This window comes from Ptychodera flava, chromosome 13, assembly GCF_041260155.1.
Source record: "Ptychodera flava strain L36383 chromosome 13, AS_Pfla_20210202, whole genome shotgun sequence".
NCBI classification, from domain to species: domain Eukaryota; kingdom Metazoa; phylum Hemichordata; class Enteropneusta; family Ptychoderidae; genus Ptychodera; species Ptychodera flava.
Genome location: NC_091940.1, coordinates 29,618,920 through 29,643,269, shown reverse-complemented (window position 1 = coordinate 29,643,269; position 24,350 = coordinate 29,618,920). Strand labels below are relative to the sequence as shown.

At 37.3% G+C, this 24,350-nt stretch overlaps 2 protein-coding genes across 2 annotated transcripts in view; one reads left to right on the top strand and one right to left on the bottom strand.

Moving 5' to 3' along the window:
- LOC139148120 (reticulocyte-binding protein homolog 2a-like) overlaps positions 1-24,350 on the top strand; it is a 581,355-nt gene that overhangs the window by 286,262 nt on the left and 270,743 nt on the right. The gene's annotated exons all lie outside the window — the stretch shown is intronic.
- Positions 14,680-21,242, bottom strand: LOC139148093 (ectonucleotide pyrophosphatase/phosphodiesterase family member 7-like). The gene is made up of 6 exons (XM_070719391.1): positions 21,083-21,242; positions 20,222-20,399; positions 18,221-18,828; positions 17,785-17,925; positions 16,599-16,727; positions 14,680-15,911 (listed from the first exon to the last, which is right to left on the bottom strand). The coding sequence occupies exons 1-6, from the start codon at positions 21,155-21,157 to the stop codon at positions 15,726-15,728; spliced, it is 1,317 nt and encodes a 438-aa protein (XP_070575492.1). The 5' UTR covers positions 21,158-21,242; the 3' UTR covers positions 14,680-15,725.

Below are 24,350 nucleotides of genomic sequence, written 5' to 3'. Positions count from 1 at the left end.
CGCCGCTTGAAAACTCAACGTTTGCAGGGAGACCAATATTTAGTGGCTGCTCCAGTCCCACTAACAGAATTTCAGAATTGCTGGATTACTTCATAAAACCACTGGTCCAGCAACAACCGTCAAATATAAAAGACACAACAAACTTCATACAAGAAATAGAAAAAACAAATTTCCCCCAACATGCATTTCTTGTAACACTCGACGTGGTGTCGATGGACACAAACACAATTCACGACGAAGCGATTCGGCTAGTCAGTGAAACATTAAACTCACAAACCTCGCTTCAAACAAATTACGGCAATCAAAAAACCACCACGGAAGACTTAATAGAAATGATTTCACTAATTCTAAAACACAACAGTTTTGAATTTAACAAGCAATATTTCCGCCAACCCGCGGCTGCAGCATGGGATCGAATGCCTCGCCAGAGATAGCAGACATTGCTTTTCATGAACTTGAAAAGAAAATAATCGTAAACAACCACAACAACATTCACTTCTGGAAAAGATTCAGAGATGATGTCTTTGCAATCTTTCTGGGAACACAAACCGAACTCACTAACTTCATTCAAAAAATCCACACAATGCACCCAACGTTTAAGTTTTCATACGAAAACTCAACACAAGAAATTACATTCCTAGATGTAGTAGTTTTCAAAGGTGCAAGATACCACAAAGAAAATATCCTCGACATCAAAACACATACTAAACCAACAGACACATTCCAATTTCTACATAGAGAATCTTGTCACCCGGACAGCAACATTTAATGGCTTTATCAAAGTAGTCCAGTCAATTAGGGTTTAACCTAGGACTAATTGCAACAGAAATTATTTCTTCACCATTACCTTTGGAAAGGTCTCACTAATGACATATTAAAAGTATAGAAAATATAAAGGGTGCAAATTGGTTAAATTTGCATATATTCAAATTAGCTATATATCGCCTTTAAAATGACTGCTATACTCACATTTTGGGCATGTAAACTGTATTCAAGTGACTTTTTTCATTGCAACACGATTAAGTAAGGTTCAATAAGTTATTTTCTAAATGTCTTGAACAATAAAGAATATGCAAATTAAGTAATTTGCATATATTCACAGTTTTTCCACTATTTCAGACAAAATGAATGTTTAAGCTCAGATTTAAACAATTTTTTTTCTCTATGAAATTGTTAAGGTTTTGCAAGAATTACCTAAAAGAAAAGAGGTTGATCTAATTTGCATGCATAATTTGCATATTTTAATACAAAATGCCTAATTTGCATAATTGACACAAACGATCTTCTGTATACAATAAGCCTATAATAGCTTCCATTGACATTTTCTGGTTATTCAGAAATGCAATGAATAAAGAGAAGAGTTTCAGAGCATTACTATTTAAATAAAAGGAATCAGAATTCTTTCTTTGGATATTCTTCTTTCTTTTACAACAATAAGGTTATTCATAAAAAATCATTGGACATGCTCAAGTTTTTGACATCAATTGTCATTTTAAGTCATTTTCTCCTACAACATGTTCGATTGCAGTAAAATTTTTGAAGGAATATATTATGCAATTGGTCATTATCTTCAATGACGATGGAAATATTCAGTTACTAATAAATGGTTCACCACACTTAACAGTTGTGCCTGTGAATCATCTTTCTCATTATTGAACTGTTATTAGTATAAATACGAACATCATTTGAATCACCATGGTGGTAGTGGTGATGACAATTATTATGATGGTCATTATCATATCAAAATTTCTTCCTCTTCCTCTCTGTTTACATCTTCCTCTAGGTGGTTCATTTGTTTACAGCCAGAATCCTTTCGTTGACAACAGAAAGTCTAGATTTTGCTTTCTGTCGGGGTTATTCATACTACTGCAGTTCATTGTAGAACCCATAAATATGGGGAAGGATAACTCAATGAAAAGATGTGAAGCATAGGATGATATAATTGTACTACGTATCATATTAGATCTTAGATGTGCAAGTATCACTCATGGGGCTGTTATGTAATGGACTTCCCATTTGCAGATTATTAGACTTTTGTATTATTACCAATAAGATCAATCACTCAAGGAATTGAGAGTCTGGCCAATCTGAGGTGAGACTTCCATAAGGTTCAAAATACAGGATAACCAATTTTATCATAATTTGATGTCAAAATTTGATATCCTAATTGATAAACTCGTTAACGGTAGCTTCTGTGATGCAAATCCCTTCACATCTTGGTTTTCTTGTTTCACGGTCATGAAATTTGAAAGAGCAGCTAGACCATGTAACATTATGAAAAGTATCTAGATTTGCTTTACCAGTGATTTAGATTATCATGATTCAGTCAACATATTTTTTTTCAGTTTTTCCTCAAATGCTATGGCTGTGTACGGTAAGATTTAACAGGAAATCTCTCTCTTCAGTTCACTATATGACTTTATATTAATTTTCAATTGTTGTCTTCAAGAAATTTCAAAATTTTGAGAAATGCAGTGTCCTTTGATTATTGTTATGTCTTTCAGCTGATAAAGGAAAAGCTTTCCTAATCCATATTTCATGATAATTGGCAGTATAGTATAACAATTGTACCTCTATATCATCATGATCATTATAATTTATTTATCATTATTATCATAAATTTCTGTATGTAGCATGAACAGGCAAGTTGCACACAGTCAAAAGTATATCTGATTTACCAGTGACCACACAACCTGGTCTTTAATTACATTTTATCAACACTTAATCTATATTAGTAATACGGGTAAGGGTGAAAATAAAAGAAAATAGAGCTGAAACACAAATTTTCTTCAGCCTCCCTTAGTACAAAGTGTTGGTTATTTGGCCAAGCATTTTGGTATGCATTAAGAAAATCCAAATCTTCCAGTAAGTTCCCAATGTTATTGACATTATGCAAATTCTCTAGATAATTGAAATGAACTATACAAATCAATCATTGTTTATTCTTACAGGGCTTTTCATTCTGTAGGCCCTATTAGTATATAATCATTAAAATGAGTTAAAATACACAGAAAATAAATAACCATGTCAATTTCTTTGTACTGAGCAAAATGTTCATTCAAGTTATAAAATGGACATCTTTCGATAGGAAGAATTTAAAGTATTAAATAACTTAAACTAGTAGTGTCTCTTCATGTAACTTCTCATTTTACTGATAACATAATTAATTAAAATAAGTTGACGTCAATTTGAAAAATTAAAGAAATTATTTTAATGATCATCATATATGATTTATGCACATGAGGAATCGCTCAAAATTTGGTAAAATATATTTAGCAATGTCAGTAAAAACTTCCAATCTCTCTTTACGATATTGTAAAACCTTTCAAGTTTCAATTATTACATTAAGTACAGTGTAGGTATTTCCTATAAAATCTTTTAAAATTAGTCCTTTGCACACTGTAGATTGTATTAGGCTTTGAATATACCATTCTTGGACCTTTTAAGTATTTAAGGTGAAGAAATAATTCATGTTCCAATTAGAAAAAGAAAATGACATGGTTGACTTATGGACAAATGCAAATAAGAATTCTTTTATCGCTTAAGATATATTTGAAAACATTCCCTGAACTAACACAGTCATTACAATGTCAGCTTATCTCTTAAATCACTTTCGTAAAAAGATTATCAGCACCAGTTTGTATAGCATCTATGACCCGTTTAGCATTTGGGTAAATTAGCTGTTTTATGCACAACTTCATTAAATACACTTTTCGCGATCCCTGGGATCGCCTTTGTTCTAGTCTGTAAGAGAATGATTTAGATGTAAGAGCCTTTTGTTTTCCATTGAAATTGTAATCTGGTGGATAAATTTTCTGATGAGAAAATCTGGTGCCAACACAGGCCTTTAAACTTGCGATATGTAACTTCCATGACCCTACTAAAATGTAGTTCCAATGATCTCCGTTGTTTTTTAACATTATATATAGTCATTTATACTATAGGTCAAAAAAGGGAAAAGTAAAGTGGTAGGAGGGGCAAATTGCAGTTATATGTAAAATGAGGAATCTTAAATGATTTTATGCATTGCCTAGAAACACAAAAAATACATTAAATAATGAAATTGCTTGAATTAAATATCAATTTGCTGAATATATTTTTAAGAAATCTATTAACAGCAACGATTTTGTACCCTTTTCTCCCCTCTTAACACTCATTTTGTTTGTCATTCTATACATTCAATACAGAGTGGAAACAAAAACTACTTGTTGTGTAGATTAAATATAATTTTTAAGTGAAATGCAGTGGCAGCCATACTTGATTTAGGCAAATTAGGAATATTTCTCGGGCGATAAAATGTATTCAAAAATATTGCCTGGACAAAAATCAAGATAAATGCATACATTACTTGAACATAATGTCGCATTTTTCTCAATCCAATATGCTTATTTCTTTTATCAGTGAACGTATTGCTCCCATTATCCGTTTATATCTATACAAATAAGGTAATGTTATAAATCTTAGATTGTATTGGACTTTTAGTATGTCATTCCTCTCTAAAATACAGAGAAAATTTAATTCTATTGCAGTCAGAAGTAGCTTATATAGTTATTAATTAGGGACATACAAAGAAAACGAAGTGTTGTGGCGGCCATATTGGATTTATGCAAATGAGGAATATTTCTATGACGACAAAATATTTTAATCAACATTGCCTGAACCAAAAACAAGGCAAATAAGCCCAAAACCCGCATATATCATGTTTAGCCGAATATTTTTAGTAGCAACATTCTATCAGCACCTAGTTTGTAACCATAATCTTTTTACATATATGCAAATTAGGCATTGTTTACATTTCTAGATTGTATGAGGCTTTTAGTATGTCATTGTAGGACTTCTCTGAAATACACAGTGGATAAATAATTCTATTGCTGTCAGAAGTAGCATAAAAATAGTTATTAATTGGGAAAAATACAAAGAAAAGTGAAGGTTTTGGCGGCCATATTGGATTTATGCAAATTAGGAATATTTTTATGAAGACTAGATATTTCCATCAACATTACCTAAACCAAAAACAAGGCAAATAAGCCAAAAATCTGCATAACATATCACATTTAGCCAATTATTTTTAGCAGAAACATTCTATCAGCACTTAGTTTGTACCCATAATCTTTTTACATCTATGCAAATTAGGCACTGTTTACAATTCTAGATTGTACTAGGCTTTGAGTATGTTATTCTAGGACTTGTCTAAAATACAATGTGAAAAAATTATTCTATTGCTGTCAGTAGTAGCTTAAAAATAGTTCTTAATTCAAGAAAAACTAAGAAAAGTGAAGTGTTGTGGCGGCCATATTGGATTTATGCAAATGAGGCATATTTGTATGACGACAAAATATTTTCAACAACATTGCCTAGACCAAAAGGAGGCAAATAAGCCAAAAAAACCTGATCAAAAGCATGTTTAGCCACATATTTTAAGTAGAAACCGTCTATCAGCGACAATTTTATACCCATGAGCCCCCTTTACATTTATGCAAATTAGGCACTGTTGCACCCCTTAGATTTTATTATACTTTTAGTATGTTATTTCTAGGACCTTTCCAAAATGCATGGTGAAGAAATAATTTCTGTTGCAATTAGTCCTAGGTTACCCCTTTTTGGGCTTAGATTGACTGGACTAAAGGTGAAATCCTTAGATACGCTCGCACTTGAAACAACAATGACGACTTTACTAAAAAAGTCGCTTTCTTTAGAAACAAACTACTCGACAGAGAATACAAAAACAATGAAATCACGAATATAACAGAAAAAATAAACCACAGTATTCGTAATACACTAACAAACTGTACAAGTACACGTACAGAAGCAACAAACAAACTCATCTTCAGTACAACATACAGCCCTTACATAAAAACAAAAGATCTTAAGGGAAGTCTTTTGAAACATTGGCTGAACTGGAGAAGGACTCAACACTAAGGAATCTATTCCCAGAATCACCAATCATTGCTTACAAGAGAAACAAAAACCTAAAAGACACACTAGTCAAAACAAAATTTACAGAAGTAAGAAACAAACCAAACAAACCAGACCACCAAACGGACTCACAACGAGACCCAAACATTGATATTCTTGCCTCGCTATTCGAAAGCAAGACCACTAAAATACATTAAAATAAATTTTCACAAACACAAACTAACGAAAGAATCTACATTGCGACTGATGAGAAACCACACTCGGGTTTCGAAACGCAAGCGTCAAAGGGCCACTCATCAACTTTGTAACACCATAGGTCCGGCTGCGTCTCGCCATAAGCTTTCCCCACACAAACAAAACATTACCGTACACACTAATCCAAACTTCCCTACAAATATCCGAGGCGAAACAAACATTTTCATTAACACAAACAATCGGATAAGAATGTAGGAACACATTTTTGAAACGAATCAAACAAAACTCGACACAAAAACATTTTGGATAGTTAGGTGGGGAGCCTCTTTCACACTTTTTACAATCGCCATAAGCTTTCCCCACACAAACAAAACATTACCGTACACACTAATCCAAACTTCCCCACAAATATCCGAGGTGAAACAAACATTTTCATTTACACAAAAAAATCGGATAAGAATATAGGAACACATTTTTGAAACGAATTAAACACAAACTCGACACAAAAACATTTTGGATAGTTAGGTGGGGAGCCTCTCACACTTTTTACATTTTTTCTTGAACGTGATCGCATTTCTCATATGTTACGGAAAACACGCTTGCACAAGCAGTCGCTATTGTTGTTTAATGACGTCATGAAATCACGCGTGATTTAAAACTTTTCCCAGCCAATCTCGCGGGATTTGTTTTCAAGGTCCAAAAAAAAGTTTAGGGTCGGGGGGTTTGAACTAGGGTAGGTCGGGTTACCGGAAACACACAATTTTTTTTTTAGGCCTTACGGAAGAAAATAAACGAGGAAAAGTATTATTGCAAAAAAGGGCAGAATGTTATGTAATGCTTAATTGAAAATATTCTTTAAACCGTAATGAGAAGATAAACTTTTCAAAAATTTGGAAATACCACACTCCCATACTTATTGACGTACACATACACGTGTATTTGATATAAAGGTGCAATGATGCTGATTATAAGGGAAAAAAGAAAAAAATCAAGCACACACAAAAAATATTGAAATGATTAAAAACAAAACCACAAATAGTACTTGCACTACTACCAAAAAACAAAACGAACCACCATCAGGTCTGACTAAAAAAAGGAAGAGAATCACAATTGAAAAGTCGACCGAGATCGCGCCGGCGTTGAGGCTGTAAAGAAACCAAAACGAGGTCAGCTTGGAAAAAAAAACCAAAGCGAGGTTACAAAAAAAAAAAAAAAAAAAAAAAAAAGGTTACTAGTTACCAAAAAAAAAACAACTCAGTAGAAAAAAAAGAGGCCCGTTCGAGAAAAGAAAACAGAGTGGGACGCCCCGCAGAAAAAGCCCAACATGAAAATTGAATAACTGTCAACGTCATGATTGTTACAGTTTAATGCCAGAGGGTTTGGGATCATCACGCTCGGATGTTGGACATGATATTTGGGGTATTTCAGCGATAACTCCCAGCTTCTAGTCTTCAATATCATCTCATGGACGTCCAAGTTACCGACACGTCCCATTCTAAATTAAACAGTTACCAGTTTTGGTTAAAAGTGGACAAAACACTCGTGGTGGTTCGTCGGCTGCCAGCGGTCCCCTCGCTCCAATGTACACTGGAGGTGGTAAGCCAGCGGCCGGCGGTCCCGTCGCTAGTACAGTAGGCCTACGCCGGAACCAGCGATCCCCTCGCTGTAAAGTGTAGGGCCGTTTCTCCCAAACCATAGACAGTCTGTGCCCAAACCCCAACAAAACGATGGCTTGCCGCTAGCCCACGGTTACGTGTGGTTCGATACACAGCGGCCGCCGTGTGGGTATGCATTGTAAAATTGCATACCACGCAGCACGCTGCGGCCTAGTTCTGCATGGCAGGGCTGTGTGTTACCGGCGTGACACGGCCTCCCGTATAACGCCGGTAACACGTACACAGCCCTGCCATGCAAAGCTAGCAGCGGCCGCTATGTATCGAACCACACACGTATCCCGTGGGTTTAGCCTCTAAACGGAGTGTGGCAAAGGCAAAAATACTCGGGCTGAAACACTCCGTTTAAATTCGAGGCAACGTTTTCACTAGTACCTGTAGAACGCGAACGCGCCCGACTTGACAAACACTGATCAAGCAGCCGCTATTTCTCTGTATACTGTAGCTCAACACAACCAACAAAGGGAGTGGTAGGGCTACGGAACCGCAGCAAGGCCGGGCTGTGAGTTACCGGATACGGCCAGGCCGTATAACACCGGCGTTATACGGCCAGGCCGTATAACACCGGTAACTCACAGCCCTGCCCTGCCACCAAGAGCTATGTATAGGCTACTGCACAAATATCGTAGCTCCATATATTGGACTGTGTGGATATAAAGATTTCTGCAATGGGGATCGACATGTCGTGTATGTGCCTGTCTAGCCCTGCGAGTATAGTGAGAGTGTCTGGCGTTGCGAAGGCCGGACACTCTCGCCATACTCGTAGTCCTAAGGTAAGGCTTGTACAGTTGCGTCGCTTGTCTTGTCGAACACGGAAAGCGATGGACGTTCTCTCAACACGCGGCAGATTTCTTCAAAACTATTCATTTTATCATGATTTTGGTGATCTTTGAGGATAGACGAGGAATTAGCAAACAACGAGGTGGTTTATTATCATGGTATTTGAACCCGATGTATCGAACCATACGTATAAAACTATGTAGAAATCATGTAGGCCAACGGCGATGACAGTGCGGCTCGGTGGAAGGCCTGCAGTGGGCTCCCTGCCATACCGCGCCTAAGGCATCGATATGTTCGCAGTGGTTGCTATGAAGGGTCATGGGTTGTACGTCTCGCTCGTGATCTGACCTGTGGACTGCCTGAAATTTGCTCAGTTAACTTGACTCTCTGGAACTATTCACTGTTAACTTGGACGTTCTTTAGGTGATATTGCCCACTTCATTTCATCAAGTATGGTTTCCAGTAGAGCAGGGCCCAGCCAAACAGAGCTAGGTTTCAAGATGTCACGTTATCACTGAAATGCTCGATTAATATTTCGTCAAACATTGGAGTATGTGGTGATCGGATTCCCCGCTGTTGGGGATTCATCGATCGAAGGAAACGTGAACCATGAGTTTTTTGAATAAAATAATTGTAATTTCGGGCTTGTTTTTTTTCTTTGGCGAGTGCTTGTTTTTTTCTTGTTTTTTTCTTTTTTCTTTTTTTTTTTTTTTTTTGCTGTGGCGAGTCCTCATTTATTTTTTTCTTTCCACAGGCCTACGCGTTTTTTTTGTATCTCTGTTCATGGCTTTTTTTTATTTTTTTCGTTTTTTATTTTATTTTATTTTATTTTTTGGTAGATGAGATTCACTTTTGTCTAGAGCCATCACTGCCGAATTTTTTCTCTGATTTTCTCTCTTTACTGTCAAAGCGGCTGGTGATTCATATTATATTTTTGATTATCTATAATACGTTTATTATGAGACGTAGTGCTTTTTAATTTTCTGAAGTACATAAATAATTTTATGTGTGCATGGCTTTTTTGTCTGATTCTTTTACAATTGTTTTCTGTATGTGGTTCACATTTTTATTTTTGTACTATTTTTTCCGAGTGGTAGTAGTGATTTTTAGTGATTTTCTTGTGACTTTTTTGGACGTATCACTGTATAACATATTTTTCTTTTTTCTTTTTGTAAAATCAGCACTCATTGCACCTTTTTCGCGAACTATTATACGTGTATGTATGTCGATAAGTATGGATGTATGACTTTTTCAAATCGTTGAAAATTGTTTATTTCCTAATTACGCTTAAAAGATTTTTTCTCAAGTTAAAATGAAGTATTAAATGGCATTTCTGTCTTTTATTTTTTAATTATACTTTTCTTACTTATTTCCTTCCTCATGAGACCGAATTTTTATTTCAATTGAGAAAAACACTTTATTTTTGCACTGAATCGATAAATATTTTTGAAACATTTGGCGCGCCGCAGTACGACGTTACTTCCCTATTGCTACTACATCTAATACTAGAGAGTTTCGGATAACGTTTGTGGCCCCCTCAATGATGAAAATCGATGCAGGACAAAAATTCAAGTTCAATCTCGTCTAGCTTCCTTTCACATGTAATAAGTATCCAAAGACAGCTTTAATTTACGATATGATTCACTTAAACGCACACGTCATCCTTTACATCATGACAAGTTTTAAAGCTAGCAGAATATAAAATGTATTTAAACAAACATGGAAACAGCATAAATATTCAATCAAAATTGCCCTTGAGTGTCCATCGTAAACTTACCAAAACCTTGAAAAGGTCAACGGTTTAAAAACATTGAAGACTGCAGTAAAGTATCAAAGCATCAAAGCTAAAAACAAAACTTTGGGTTAAGTTGTTATAGGCCTAACATCACCTGACTTATAAAAGTATAAACATGATAAGTTTGAGGAATGTTTCCAAATTGTTTGCTTGCTGTCACCCGAAAGCAGGTATTACGATTACAAACATTGAACGAAACCGTAGTTCCGTCAGTATTTTAACCTCAATGATATATAGTCAAGTAAACAATAAATTTTATTTGAAATAATCTCCGAACTTTCGTGGTAACTGTGATAGGGATTTAATCCAGTGGAAGTATATTGAACAATGTTGTAAATATGGGGAACGTCCTAATTGTTACTTAGGCAGAATATCGTTTGATCGTGCTAACAGGGCAAAAGTCAAGCGATATCACAGAAGATGTTCTTCCGTCGTGTGGAGCGGACCTTCCGGTGGCATCATCTTCAGACGGTTTCTGGGAGAACGACACCACGTGGACATCACGTGTATGCAAATCACGTCATTGGTCACGAGATGAAGTACGTACGTGTCTGAGCGGGAAGTCTGTTTACTTTCTAGGTGATTCGACATTGCGACAGTGGCATGACGTTTTCAGGAAAATCCTGGGTCAGCCCGTAAAAGGAGATCGATTACATCGAAACCTAGAGATTCCGTCGCAGAACATCAGCGCTACGTTTATATTTCACGCAATATTGATCGGAAGTGTGGACGTGGATTTCTGGTCCCAAAAATTCGAGAGCGATTTTATCGACGACATCACAGAGGAACAATGCAACGCTGTCGTCGTTCTAAGCCTGACTTATCACTTTGCCTCGTGGACGACAGCGTCGTACGTGGAAAGGCTTCTGCACGTCCGGCAGGCACTTCTCCGTCTCAAACTTCGATGCCCGGATATCGTCATCGCTCTGAAGGGCTCCCATCCGAGAGAACACCCTACACGTATGTCGCATATCCACAGTAGTGACTCGACATTATTCGATATGAATAACATGTCGAGAAAAATATTTCAAGGACTTGGAATTCGGTTTATTGACGTGTATGACATGTCACTCTCCCACTTCGCAGCGAATACGGTACATATGCCTCTTCACACAGTTGTGCGTCAACAAGTAGACTTATTTTTATCGTATGTCTGTTGAGTAGACACTTAATTCTGATTTGTCGAGGCGACACGAAGTACAGACAGATCAACTATAAGCTGGTGCTTCCGAACCTTGGAATCGACTGTCAGTCTGTATTTCCACGTTGCTGACCGTATGATATCGCTTTGCATGACCGAAATTGTTGCTCAATATGTCCGGGTGATCTCTCACAGGCGCCGGCGACACTGAGCAAACCTTAGTTAGATTCATGTGCTACGCTGAATTGTTGTGATATTTTCCGATGAACCTGTTTTCCAAAGAACATACATCAGAGGGAAAATTCAGTAATAATTAATGTTATAATATGGTAATTTTATAAAGGTTTAGCAGACTACAAATATTTGATGCAACAAGCTGAACAGAACATAGGAATAAGGGTGCGTCATGTTGAGCAACGCCTGCGTGTGTATGTGTGTGTGCATGTAAGTGCGTGTATCTGAAATTTACTTAACTTATTCTCACAATGGGTCACAAAAGTTAGTACTAGGGAAAAATTTAACAAATAGTTACTTATACCTGCCTTTGAAAGGGCTGCCAACCCTTTCTTAACAGAAATGTAAATTTTAGATATATACAAAAATAAGCCAGGAAAAAATGCATTTATTTATTTACTCAAAATGAGCCCCAACAAACAATAGAGCAAAACATAGTGTAATGGACAGTAATGATATTGTGTTAACTATAGCATTGCAGATCAATATCTTTCGGCAGCTTTTGTCACAAAGCCTCGGCTGATACAATGGCCTCTCTCTTTTATGTTTTGATGAGGTTATCGATTTATTTACGCCAAATTGACTTATTTTTTATTTTTTGCTGTGGCCGCTAGTAGATTGATTTTTTTCCTATGACCTGCAAGGAGGAATGTTTCAGCTATTGATTAAACGCTATCATTTCTCAGGCGTAATTTCCATACGGGCGCACTGATATGTACATGCATGCTACAAATTGCGCGCGGCACTCTGCAAAAATTTCAGTTTAGTTAGTCTGGTCGCTTTCCTCTCCATCACTTGATGCATGGAACGTCATTATATCGCCACAGACTGGGCATTTCATCCCATCCATTGCCGTGTTAATGTTATGCTATCAGGCATTTTGGTTGGTCCAAGAAGTACATATATCCATACCAGCAAGCAAGCATACCAAATATACGTTGCGTCTAGATTTCGTATGATTCGTACCTTATCCACGATACTGCAAACGAACTAGGAAAACTTAACTAGGCAAAATAACTGGGAAAAATAGCGTCAATGACACTTTCCTCATATTTGGTTACATGTGGCAAGCCAGAATGAGTGTATACACAATATTTAATAGCTTCTACGGACCTTAGCTTGTGATATTCACAGTTAAGTGCATTTGAACAAATTTTGATGCATCGTCAATTGAAGTAAAAAGTCGTTGGCAACTGTTGCAACCGTTGATCACACACTTACAATACCATGTAACCGAGTACATCATCATTAATGATACAATAAGCCATTCCAAAATAAAGGTGTCCTCTTATAATATTGTATTGCACAGACTAATGTAGACACCATTTGGTCTCTCTACGGTCTAAGGTTGCACAATCGATGACTAAGGTAATGTGCAATAATGGTATTCCTTAGAACTTCCACTATTAATGACGCTGCCACACCTGCATGGTAATTGATATGTCCCGAACTGCCACCCAGTTAAACAAGTATTGCACTATCATTGACCAATGAGGGACCTTCCAAACACAAACATATTATATACGAAGTAGCCTGTGGCTTCAGATGTCTTCAAACCAAATTTAAAAACATCAAACCTGAAATTTGTATAGAATTCTAGAAGCCATTACTTGACTTAGATAGACAAACAATTCCATATATATACCTATTGTCACACCCTTGAATGTGTTATCAATTGACTGGCCAAATAGCATACATTTCATTGTCAACCAATCACACCATTGATATTCATTCTTTCAATCAGCTGAACACATTGACTCGTTTTCTAGATTTTGTATATTGAGAGAACCAATGGGAAACCGACATTTCGTTTAACCAATCGAAGGCGTACATGGCAGCGTTGTGTGGTTTGCTAGCATAACTTTGTTTACCATTTAAAAGCAATGGCACATACTTTAAATTCAGAATATTCTTGTTGCTAGATCGGCAACAGTACGTTGAAGACTAGTGATGTTATACATTTATCAGCGTAATAAAAGCCGACGTTCGTGAAATACAGTAAATTGTTTGTGGAAATTGTCAATTCCGGACAGTGATAACCGTGACACTATTATATATAACATTTCGAAGCTGGCCACATTTTATTGGCAAATTATTCAGCTATGAGCTCCACAAAGTTGGTCTACAGAAAGACTGGCGGATGGATGTACTTACAGAGAGACTGGCATACACGGACTGGCAGAGTGATTAGCTTGCTGTTCTACGTTCACGCCATCGGTGTCGGAGGTTATGTTGTCGACTTCTGGAGCCAAAACTTTGAAAGTGATGTAATAGATGATATTGAAGGAACCTCGTGTGACCTCGTCATAATTCTTGGCCTGAGTTACCACTGCTTGTATTGGACAAAGGTATCCTATGAAGAGAGACTCCTTCGACTGCGACAGTCAATCATTCGTCTAAAAAAACGCTGTCCAAATATAACTGTCACTGTCAAAAGCTCCCATCCAAGAGAGCATAAGTCGAAAGAATCATACATTTACAACAGTGTCTGGATTTTGTTCGACATGAATAACATGATGCAAGATATATTCAAGGGGATGGGCGTTAGCTTCCTCAATGTATTTAATATGTCTTTGGCCCATTTTTTGAAAAACAATGTTCACATGCCACCAGACACAGTCATTCGCCAACAAGCTCACTTGCTAATTTCATACATTTGTCCACAATGTGTCGATCGATTAAATGTCTCGCACCATTTGTGTGCTTTAGTACTCGAATGCTTTAGGCACTTTCCCTCAAAAGTCGGTCTCAGTTGGCAGGCGCCGAGATGTAAATTTTACTTTTGAAGTTAACATGCAAAGCAATGTTGATGTATAGGTTGCAACGAAAATATGGCCATCTTGGTTTCTGTGATGATAGTAATTCGCCTAATTGTCAAAGATAAAGGTGCCGCACGCTATTTCCGCATTGTCTATTAAGAAAAACAATCAATTCACAAATCAGGTATGAGCAAACTGTGAATTATTTTTACAACACAAAACTAGCTAAATCGGTGTATTTACAGATGTTTGATAATGTATATTAATGTACGTATAGGATGGTTACAAGTGCATGTGCAAAAAAATTTGATTTTGAAATTTCACTAAAAGAGTTCATTCAGAGTACATTGTAGTGTATGAGGAAACTATGAATATTTTTTTTACAAGACGAAACTAGCTAAATCTGTGCTTTTTAAATGTTTGACAATTGATACAAATGTGCGTCAGAAGAATACGGTGTTTGAAAGAACAGATGTGAACAACAAATATGACATTGGAATTGCACAAAAAATATCAATTCACTTCTTGTAGTCGAGGGGTAACTATTAAATAGTTTCCAACCATAAGCTTAAAACTTGCTATATATGTGAATATATCGTGAATATATATGTGTATATGCACATGTTGTGTAAATTAAGGTAAACATTACAGCCGTTGTCCCTTTTCATTTTGAATGGCCAATTTTACTTAAAGTAGTTGACAGAATTTTTTATTGTGACTTGTGATCTCTTTTTCATTGAATCCTTGAAACCCCGCATAAAAATGACTATTTCTGGGTTAAAAGTATTCTTTGAAAGGTCAAGGTCAAAAGAAAAGTTAATATGAATAGAAAAGGCCAGCAAACATAGAGACTACCTTGCAATAGTTTTTTTTTGCGCAGGAAAATTGGGGAGAGTCACCGTTTTTCTTGCAAACACTTTTGAAGGGTTACCATTTTTCGCGCAGTATCATTTTGAACACTGCCCCCTATAATTTCCGTCAAGTCCAAAACAATATTGATAGCTGGCAGAGTTTGTTCCTGTGTGATCAATCGAAATGTAAGATTAACTTCACGATGAACGTTGTTATAGTCTGACTTTATCTTGCAAACTTTAAAAATAGTGAGCAAATAACTTTGGGCGCACGACGTATTTAACTTTTGTCGCAACATGTTCAATTGTAAAGATTAGCATTATAATAAACAGATACTAAAATATATAAGACTGTTTTTGACTGATTATGTTGGTGTTGACTTAAATTTTCACCGCCATGACAGTCATCGTCAACACCACAGCAGCAAGGTGGTAGATGGTCATTGTTGTTCTGGTTGGCGTGCAGCCGGACACATCAATTAGTAGATCCCTGACGTTGTCAAGCGAACCGTTGTTTGGTGCAGGAACCAGTCCGAGCAACTCACACATCAGGGGATAGATATTCACCTGCGAGGGAAAATGAATATATATATATATATATATATATATATATATATATATATATATATATATATATATATATATATATTATATATATATACGTATATTCGCAGTCTGTTATGCAGAGAACTCCAGGCAACCATCCACCTTTGTTCATTTATCTTGCATACAACCTTGTTTATGCAAGGCAGCCTGAGTCCACATGGCGGAAAAGGCGCAGGTGAGTTGTTCCTTGACGGGTGAGCTGGGGATTTTAACCCGTGATCGGGCGGTCAATTTTTAGCATCAACAGGGCAAACAAATAATTAATTTTCTCAGCCGACAATTTGGTAAAATTTCGTTGGCTTGCCAGGCAATAATTCCGAAGAGGAGACAAAAAATGTGGATCAGAAAAAGCTACAGTGTACGTATATTTTATTGAGAGAGGAGGAACAATAAAGAGTTTCTAGGGGTTGTAGCTGCAGGTGGGAAAACCTTGAGTGGGGTTAGGCTGGCAAATTTTCAAATCGTAGCGGGAGGTCTGTTGCCGACAGCTTTCCTCAAACTAACTCTAATACCTTCTTTACAAGTAAACACATCTGTTACTTTTCCTTCAAATTGGTTGGTTGTCTGCCCCTGATCATGCCACTCATGCTCGACTCAGGTTTTTTTTCACAAGATAAGATGCGCCCTCGAATTCGGCACCATACCTACCGACTGAAAGGGTCCTCTTTCATATCCCCCTTTGAATCGTGGTCCATAACCATAGAAAATAGACTGGCTTTCCCAGTGCATGTAATCGTATCCGTGGATTGTGACGTCCGTGGTGTTAGACGAATTTGACTTTCATAGATTGAAAGGCAAAAAAGAAGATGAAAATCTTATTACTGGCTCAAATACCAATTTAAATATTTTTTTTCAAATCTTGAGTGCGTCAAACATCGAGACTGAAAAGTGAATAGGAAATTGTTACGGTTAATGTAAACGCGGGTCGAAGTCGAAAGACTTAAATATTTGTTCAAAATTTCCATGACGAAACAGGAAAGAATGAAAACCAGGGGTCACCGTGCAAACTTCGGTACTACAGAAAGAAATTACCAAATATTTTGAAATTCAAAATGGCAACCAACCTTTTGTTAACTCTAAGGGGACTGTAATTAAATAAATAAACGTTAAATTTTCTATTTTCACAAAAATAAGTCGGTAACACTCCATGAGCTTCAAAATGAGCTTCAGAGAAATTTACTGGAAAGGTTTGTCCGAATGTCTGTCCCAAGGATGCATTCTACCTTAAGTAAATTGCCAGTTTTGGCTGGTGAAAATGACTAGCCATTCATTCATTCAACATTCTGAGCTGAGCTGCAGAAGTACTAGAAGAACCCCGCGCCTCAATCGAACGTACTAAACGTTTAAATTTGCAGAGTCACATTTATTACCAAATTTAACAACTCTGGCAGTGTTCAAATTTTACGATGTTGAAAAGGTATTGCAAGGTAGCCTTCTACGTTTGATCGCCTTCTCAATTCAATTTGCTGTCGCCAAACAATTGAAAACGTTTGTGATTTTTTTTTTGAGTGCACGACTTACTTTGACGTATATAGCACGTATTTTAATAAATAAGTCGCTCCTGCTGATGTCTATGATGATGATGATGATGATGATGATGATGATGATGATGATGATGATGATGAGCTGTAATAGTGAAGACTGTGATGATGATGATGATGATGATGATGATGATGATGATGATGTAGTATAATTTTCCTTCCTGATCCCTTCTAGAATTAAACATCGTAAACCTGACATTTTTGCCCTGGTTCGAACAACATGACCGCGCTCTCCCAAGCAGCTTACAAGACTAGTTTTAGCGTCACCACGGCACGGAGTCACGTGTACATACCATAATGACGAACCAGGGCGGATTGGCTTCGACCAGGATGTCTAAGATTCGTTCGCTGTCTCTGTAGTGATAATGGTCTGGTATTTCGTCTTTTCTGTAAACTTTCAGCTGGGGGTGTGCGCCTTTCAGCTGTTGGTATACCTACGTGTGAAAATTAAAATTGGTTATGACAAATGTTCTGTAATACATAGTTTCTAAAAAGGAGAAATATGTGACAAGTTATTTGCTGTGGCGGTAAGTGCTTGATAATATATCACGCGTAGTTGTAGAGAGAACAATCCCCTTTGCTTTTTTTGTTTTCTTTTTTGTTGTTTGTTTTATCCTTCTTTATTTGATTTTAATGTGTGTTTGTTTGCTTGATTGTTTGCTAGTGTGTGTCCAAAGTTTGTTGTAGTTTCGTAAGGTAAAGTGAATGGGTGCAGCTAAGGCTACCTACCTTGTCCATCGTCTCGGCTTTGGGTTGCAACGCACCGAATGGACCGTTGGGGTAGAGATAAAACTCTACGTCATCCTCGGAGATGTAATTCCATATTCGGATACCCTCTGTAGCCGTAGTGTGTCCGTGATCGCTGGTGAAGATTATATTCATCCTTTCCAAGAATCCGTCTTTTTCAAGCTCCTCAAGCAAGTATCCGACACCTTCGTCTATTTCTCTGAGTTTTTCCGCCGTCTGCGGGGAGTCCATCCCTGTCTCGTGGAGCACTGTGTCCAGCTGCCCGTAGTACAGCATGGTTACGTCGAGGTCGTCCTCTCTCAGCCAGGCCAGGGCTCCGTCTATCCGCTCTCTGAACCCGAGATTATACCATCTCCACTCGGTGTTCGCGACATCCCGGTCGGGGCGGACCCCCTTGATTTCAGCCGAGCCTCCAGGGTACATGTAGGTACCGGTGCTCATGCCTTCGAAATGGGCCGTCACCCAGATAGGCTCGGCGCCGGTGTCGAACCACTCTGAAGTGTTGCATGTTTTAGCGTAATCGTAAATTTCACCGGTCCTGGTGTTGTAGTAGTAGTTCCTCACAGCTCCATGACTCTCTGCGTATAGACCTGTAGTAAAGACGAGAAAACAACAGTCAAAGGTGAGTAAGAATTACTACGGCATATTCACATGTGGATATTTCTTCTTGAGATATAGGTTCCTGGTCGCTTTGACAAGTAGAGTGCGCAAATCCTCACGTATATGGTACAACAGGTTTAGAGAGTTTTCATTTATTTTGTAGCCGGTTGTAGCTTAGTGGTAGGGAGACAAAGTTGACGTCTTCTTGCCATATTGGATCGCATCCCGAAGCACATGCAAATGTTTGATGTGTGTGCGTCCGGGGTGTACTGTCCCAATGTTATTTCAAAAGAAATGTGTAAGTCTGAGCGATGAACACCCTTTCCATATACGTAAAACAAAGTAAACATTCCAAGACGGACACACCTCGGTCAATATGTCTGCTATACTATCAAACTGTGTCGGGTCTATTTTGGGAATTGTACATGTTGTCCTCCCCGGCTATGTTAACAAGTTTACAAACAGTGGCAGATTAATACTCTCTCCTTATAATTTTGCCCCACCCCTCATAGTAATTGAAGGTTCACTTAAAATAAACACTAATGTCCTTAATTGACTCTTAGGTATACATACACTCATAAGCAACCATCAATATAAACACGATTGGAACTAATTTGGGATAATTGGATAGTGACATAATGTCGTTTTGATCCGCAAATGTAAGCTCATCTGCTTTCCTTTTTAAGTTATACACTTTTTATGAGTAATTTGTCATATTGCAGCATTCATCTATAATGCATCTAACATTTTTGAGAAATTAAAACAATATGAAGATCCAATTATCCCAAATTAGTTCTAATCGTGTTTATATTACCCGACATAAAGTATGTATCTTTTTAGACAACTCTGACGATGCCAAGGTCGGATTCCATGCACTGTGTACAAACCGGGGAGAAATCTCAATAATTCTGCAATTTTTCTACAGAAATTTGGTGACATATATTACGTTTTTTATCTGTGTGTTGTGTCAGCTCGTGTGCATGTACTGTATAATTAATTAATAAGTTTTATCTCTCATGACAATACTCTTCGTAAACTACCAACACGATTGGAACTAATTTAGGAAATTGAATTTTCATGTTTTGCAAATTTCTCAAAAGTGTTAGGTGCCATATAGCTCAATGTTGCAATTTTGCAAATTACTCATAAAAACAAGCGTGTAATATAAAAAGAAAAGCAGATGAGATAACATTTGTAGATTAAATCGACATTACTTCATCATCCAATTATCCCAAATCAGTTCCAATCGTGTTTACCGTTTTCATCATGATTACTTTGCGCCTGATTTCCAAAAGTCGTCTACGAAATTTGTAAAACATGTTTGTTTTCGTATACTAATGACAAGATCTAGGCGTTACCCGAAATAAACGCAGCTACACCCACCTGTTGCTATGGAATACATTGACGGTATGGACTTGGTAGGGAAGATGGGGTACGATTGATTAGCTTTAACGCCCTCTGCGGCTATCTTGGCGAGATTAGGCATGTCGGCTCCGAAGAGGTCGTATCGCAAACCATCGAGCAGGACCAACATGAATTTGTGATCAGTAGCAGCGCGTACCTAGAGAAAGGGAGAGTGATGACTCGTGGTTTTAAAATCGTGATTTTACTCTCTTGTTCAGGACAATAATCAATCTTAAAGAATCGGTGAATCTGAAGAACACCGAGGATTATCTTCTTTTACCAACAGAATGGATGTATTCTTAAGGGCCTCAGCTTGGATACATGGATTATGTTGATATGTGAAATCGCTCATTGTAAAACGAATCTTAAGTATGCAATTTGTTATTTGGCGTTTGCTTGTATTTATTAGACAAGATATCACTAATTTCAAGTTTGAATCTGAGATCGCCGCAGGGCGTGCGTGTACACAGCATGCGACGAACAAGTCGTCTGCAGGACTGACGTGCTCACAAAGCTCAGAGGTAATAAATTTCATCAAAGAAGTGGTGGTCTGTGAATAATTAACTTTTAAGCAATTACAGTCGGTCTACTCCTAACAGCTGTCGCTCAAAAATCCTAACGCTGTATGGATATGTTCTTTTTATCCGACAGCTTGATGTCAGTGAGGTAGTCTGAAAGAGCCGGCTGGTATCTTAACAGTGAATTTAATATTAACCGCAACATATCGGTCAGGCTCCTTGCCACTTATTGCAAATTGTCGCAGTACCAAAAAAAATCGCGGATATGGCTACCTCATAAACCTTTTCCTTGTAAGCTCAAAACTGACCAGAACTGACTCACCTGCATTCCAACGCTCATCACGATGAACAAAAGAGCGAATAGTTTTAAGCAGGGAAGCTTCGAAGAATCCATCATGATCAGTGGCTCGCTAGTGGCAAGAAAGCTCCCTTGTTGACTGAAGTCGCACCCAGAAACTGGTCGATCAAAGGTTCTGGTCTTATCAAGGGTAAGAGTTAGTAATATCAATTGTACTGTTTCTGTCTGTTGTTTGTATTATCTGGTTTGTCAATCTTTTGACGTGACGGGAGGTTGTGCTACGTCACACGCCAAGAAGGCCCACATGGGCTTATGAAAGGTCAAGTACAGATAATACTGGTATTAAACCTAGTTTTATGTACGAGCTTTTTTCTTGTTATCTTCTCTCGCCCTGTGTTTCCTCGCTCGGTGCATCAAGTAATGATGGTTCAGTGTTGATGATACGTGCAGTATGTAGTGCGCCCTCTTTTTGTGACCATTTGACACGGTATGCAATTCCCTGAAAGCCTTTTGTAAGGCAACAGTACAGTATGAGGGTCAACGCAGAAATCCTGTACGAAAAGTTCACAAAGGAAGGGCGCACTACATACTGCATATACAATTACCACTGAACCGCAATGACTCAAATGCACAGAGCGAGGAAATATAGGGGCGTACTCAAACCTAGGTTTAACGAAAAAATTCTTAATTATCTTTACTGGACCATTCATGAGCCCCTGTGGAAGGCTAAGAAAATGAAAATGCAGCCAGGGCACAAAAGTTGCTGATAGTGGAAGAGGTGGTGGTGAAGGGATGTGTAATCTAGAAAAATTAATATATCACTATTTATGTATGTATAGCAAATGCGTTATAACAGCGATAAAAAGTGGCAAAATCGCTAGTTTGTTGCAGGCAGTTACAAACACATTTTTGCATGCTGGGAAAATCTATAAATTTACAAAAAACTTCCGTCTTGCAAAAAAAGAATACGCATTCTACCTTATTTCTAAATTTGTTTTTTTCCGGTACATGTCCTTGAACTGATTTTTCGCATCTTGGTTGCAAAGATCATCTTATTTTTATATGACATAGAACTTCTGACGTCCCCCCACCCGTCGCGGATTAGAAACGAAATTAGTGTATACGGTAACCTGACCAATTCTAGTTCAATTCTTTTACCTTCTTTCGAAGGAAGCTTATGTGAAAGGGATGACCCAGTGCTATACGGTTGCCAAGTGGCCATTTCATCATTTTTTCACCACCAAAGTCATTTTAAAGACATGCCACGCAAAGCTTATTTCAAAACTTAGCATGGGATAATGTTTTGTAATCCGTGGGCTGGAGGGGCCCTCCGTGCACCCCCCCCCCCCTTAAACCTACTACATGGGTATTTTTTTGTTCTTTGGGATCTGCTGAACTAGAAAAAAGATGTTAACATTGGCTATTTTTGGATGCACTACCTGTCTGCACTGGTTTTTGATTTGTATGTACCGCAAAAAATGGCGAAAAATGGGTAGGGGTAGGGGGTACTATATCCTCCACTAAATTGAGTAAACTAGCATGAAATAGCACAAGCCTTACATTTTTGGAAATCTCATATACTGCTCTTTCTGAGGAACACCAACTTTAGCAAAATTAATTTGTGTACATAGAATAGGACGACTTTAAAATGAATTTTTTTGACAATTTTGAAATTTTTTACCCCAAATACCAGGTAACAATTGTGATTTACTTTTTATTAAGCAAAATTTTCACAACTTTTTGTGTGTAAATTATTTATTCCGACATATTAAACAAGAAAAAGAGTGTTAACATCGGATTTTTAACTATACACTACTTCTCTGGAGTCAATTTTGAATTGCGTGTATCTGTATGGGGTGTGCAACAGCTAGGGGTAGGGGTACAACATTCTTTCCTTGATGAAGTAAACTGGCTTAAAATGCCGTATACCTTATAGTTTTAGAAAGCTTAGATACTGGTCTTTCTAAAATGCATAAGGTTTTAGTAAAAGAATATGACGTCATAGAATTGGATAACTTTAAATCGATTTTTTCTGGTAATTCAGTATTTTTAACCGGAAGAAAATACGATAACTATTGTTTCCTCCCAATGAAGCAAATCAAACAGGTTTATTGATGTTATTTACTAATTGCAATGTGCTGAAGAAGAAAATAAATGTCAGAATTAGGTATTTACAATACATTATAGTCTCTACTCACTAAAATTGCAAGTTTTGCTACATTGGTATATTGGTATATTGGTATAGCCCACGGACTATTACTAATTTTTGAGTCCAGATTGTGATCACAGCCGGCCACACAATCATTCTGACAACCCTTGCCCCCAATTACTTATGCATTCATGTCTGACTGTATCGTGGTGACCAGATTTCATTGTCCAGGACGTAGTACAAAATCAAACGCAGTAAAGGAACAGAACTCCTGGTATTTTGTGAATAATCTTATTCTTATGCGCCCTTTAAAATGAACTTTTACGAACAAAGTCAAAATATAGTGTTTTGAGAATGCATAGTACTTGAGATTGATTGGGTAATCATATGATGACTGAGCGTACCTCCTGTGAGGTATTCAAACACACGGGTACCATTCATGCAGTCAAAAAAGTTGTCGTACTGTTATTTCACAAATTCAGTTTTTTAGATAACAACTTGATTACTGTGCGACTTAGTCATCGTCAGATAGCTTGATTGTAAATAAGGAAGAAACGAAGTTGAAACAATCGTTGTTGATGTTTGCATTCTCTAAAAGAAGTCTTACATTTGAATACCGTTTTATTAACAGAGCTGGGGAACTATAATATATATATATTAGTTTGTTCGGTAATATAGGCCACCGGCCTTTTTTACAATACAGGAAAAATAAACAGAGACAAACTAGGGGCTTACACATAGACTTGTTTGACAACAAAACAACATATTTCTCGAAAGGTATATTTACAGTAAATTCTCTCTTCGTCTGAAACTGTAAAAAATATACTTTGATAGTTTCAAAATTGTACGATGACACGGAGAATTCATCAGATTTAGAAATTTCCTAAGAGATGGTATTTCATAATAATATGGTGACATAAAACGTTTTCTCAAATCAGTGTACACAGGACACACCAAACAGAAGTGAAACTCATTTTCAATCTGATGCATATCACATAATTGGCATAGCCTGTCTTCCCTTGGCATATTCTCGAATCGACCACTTTCAATGCAAAGATTATGGTTTGAAACTCTAAGTTTACACAGTGCCCTTCTAAATCTATCAATATTCACAACACTTAAATATTTCTCGAAAACAAGGTT

Bases quoted from the DNA above. Each gene is read 5' to 3' on its own strand.
- LOC139148093 (XM_070719391.1), bottom strand. From the start codon at position 21,157: ATGATGGATTCTTCGAAGCTTCCCTGCTTAAAACTATTCGCTCTTTTG. The intron at 17,926-18,220 runs GTAGGTAGCCTT...TTTCACACGTAG, and splicing joins AAGCCGAGACGATGGACAAG to GTATACCAACAGCTGAAAGG. The intron at 15,912-16,598 runs GTAGGTATGGTG...TTTCCCTCGCAG, and splicing joins AAAGAGGACCCTTTCAGTCG to GTGAATATCTATCCCCTGAT.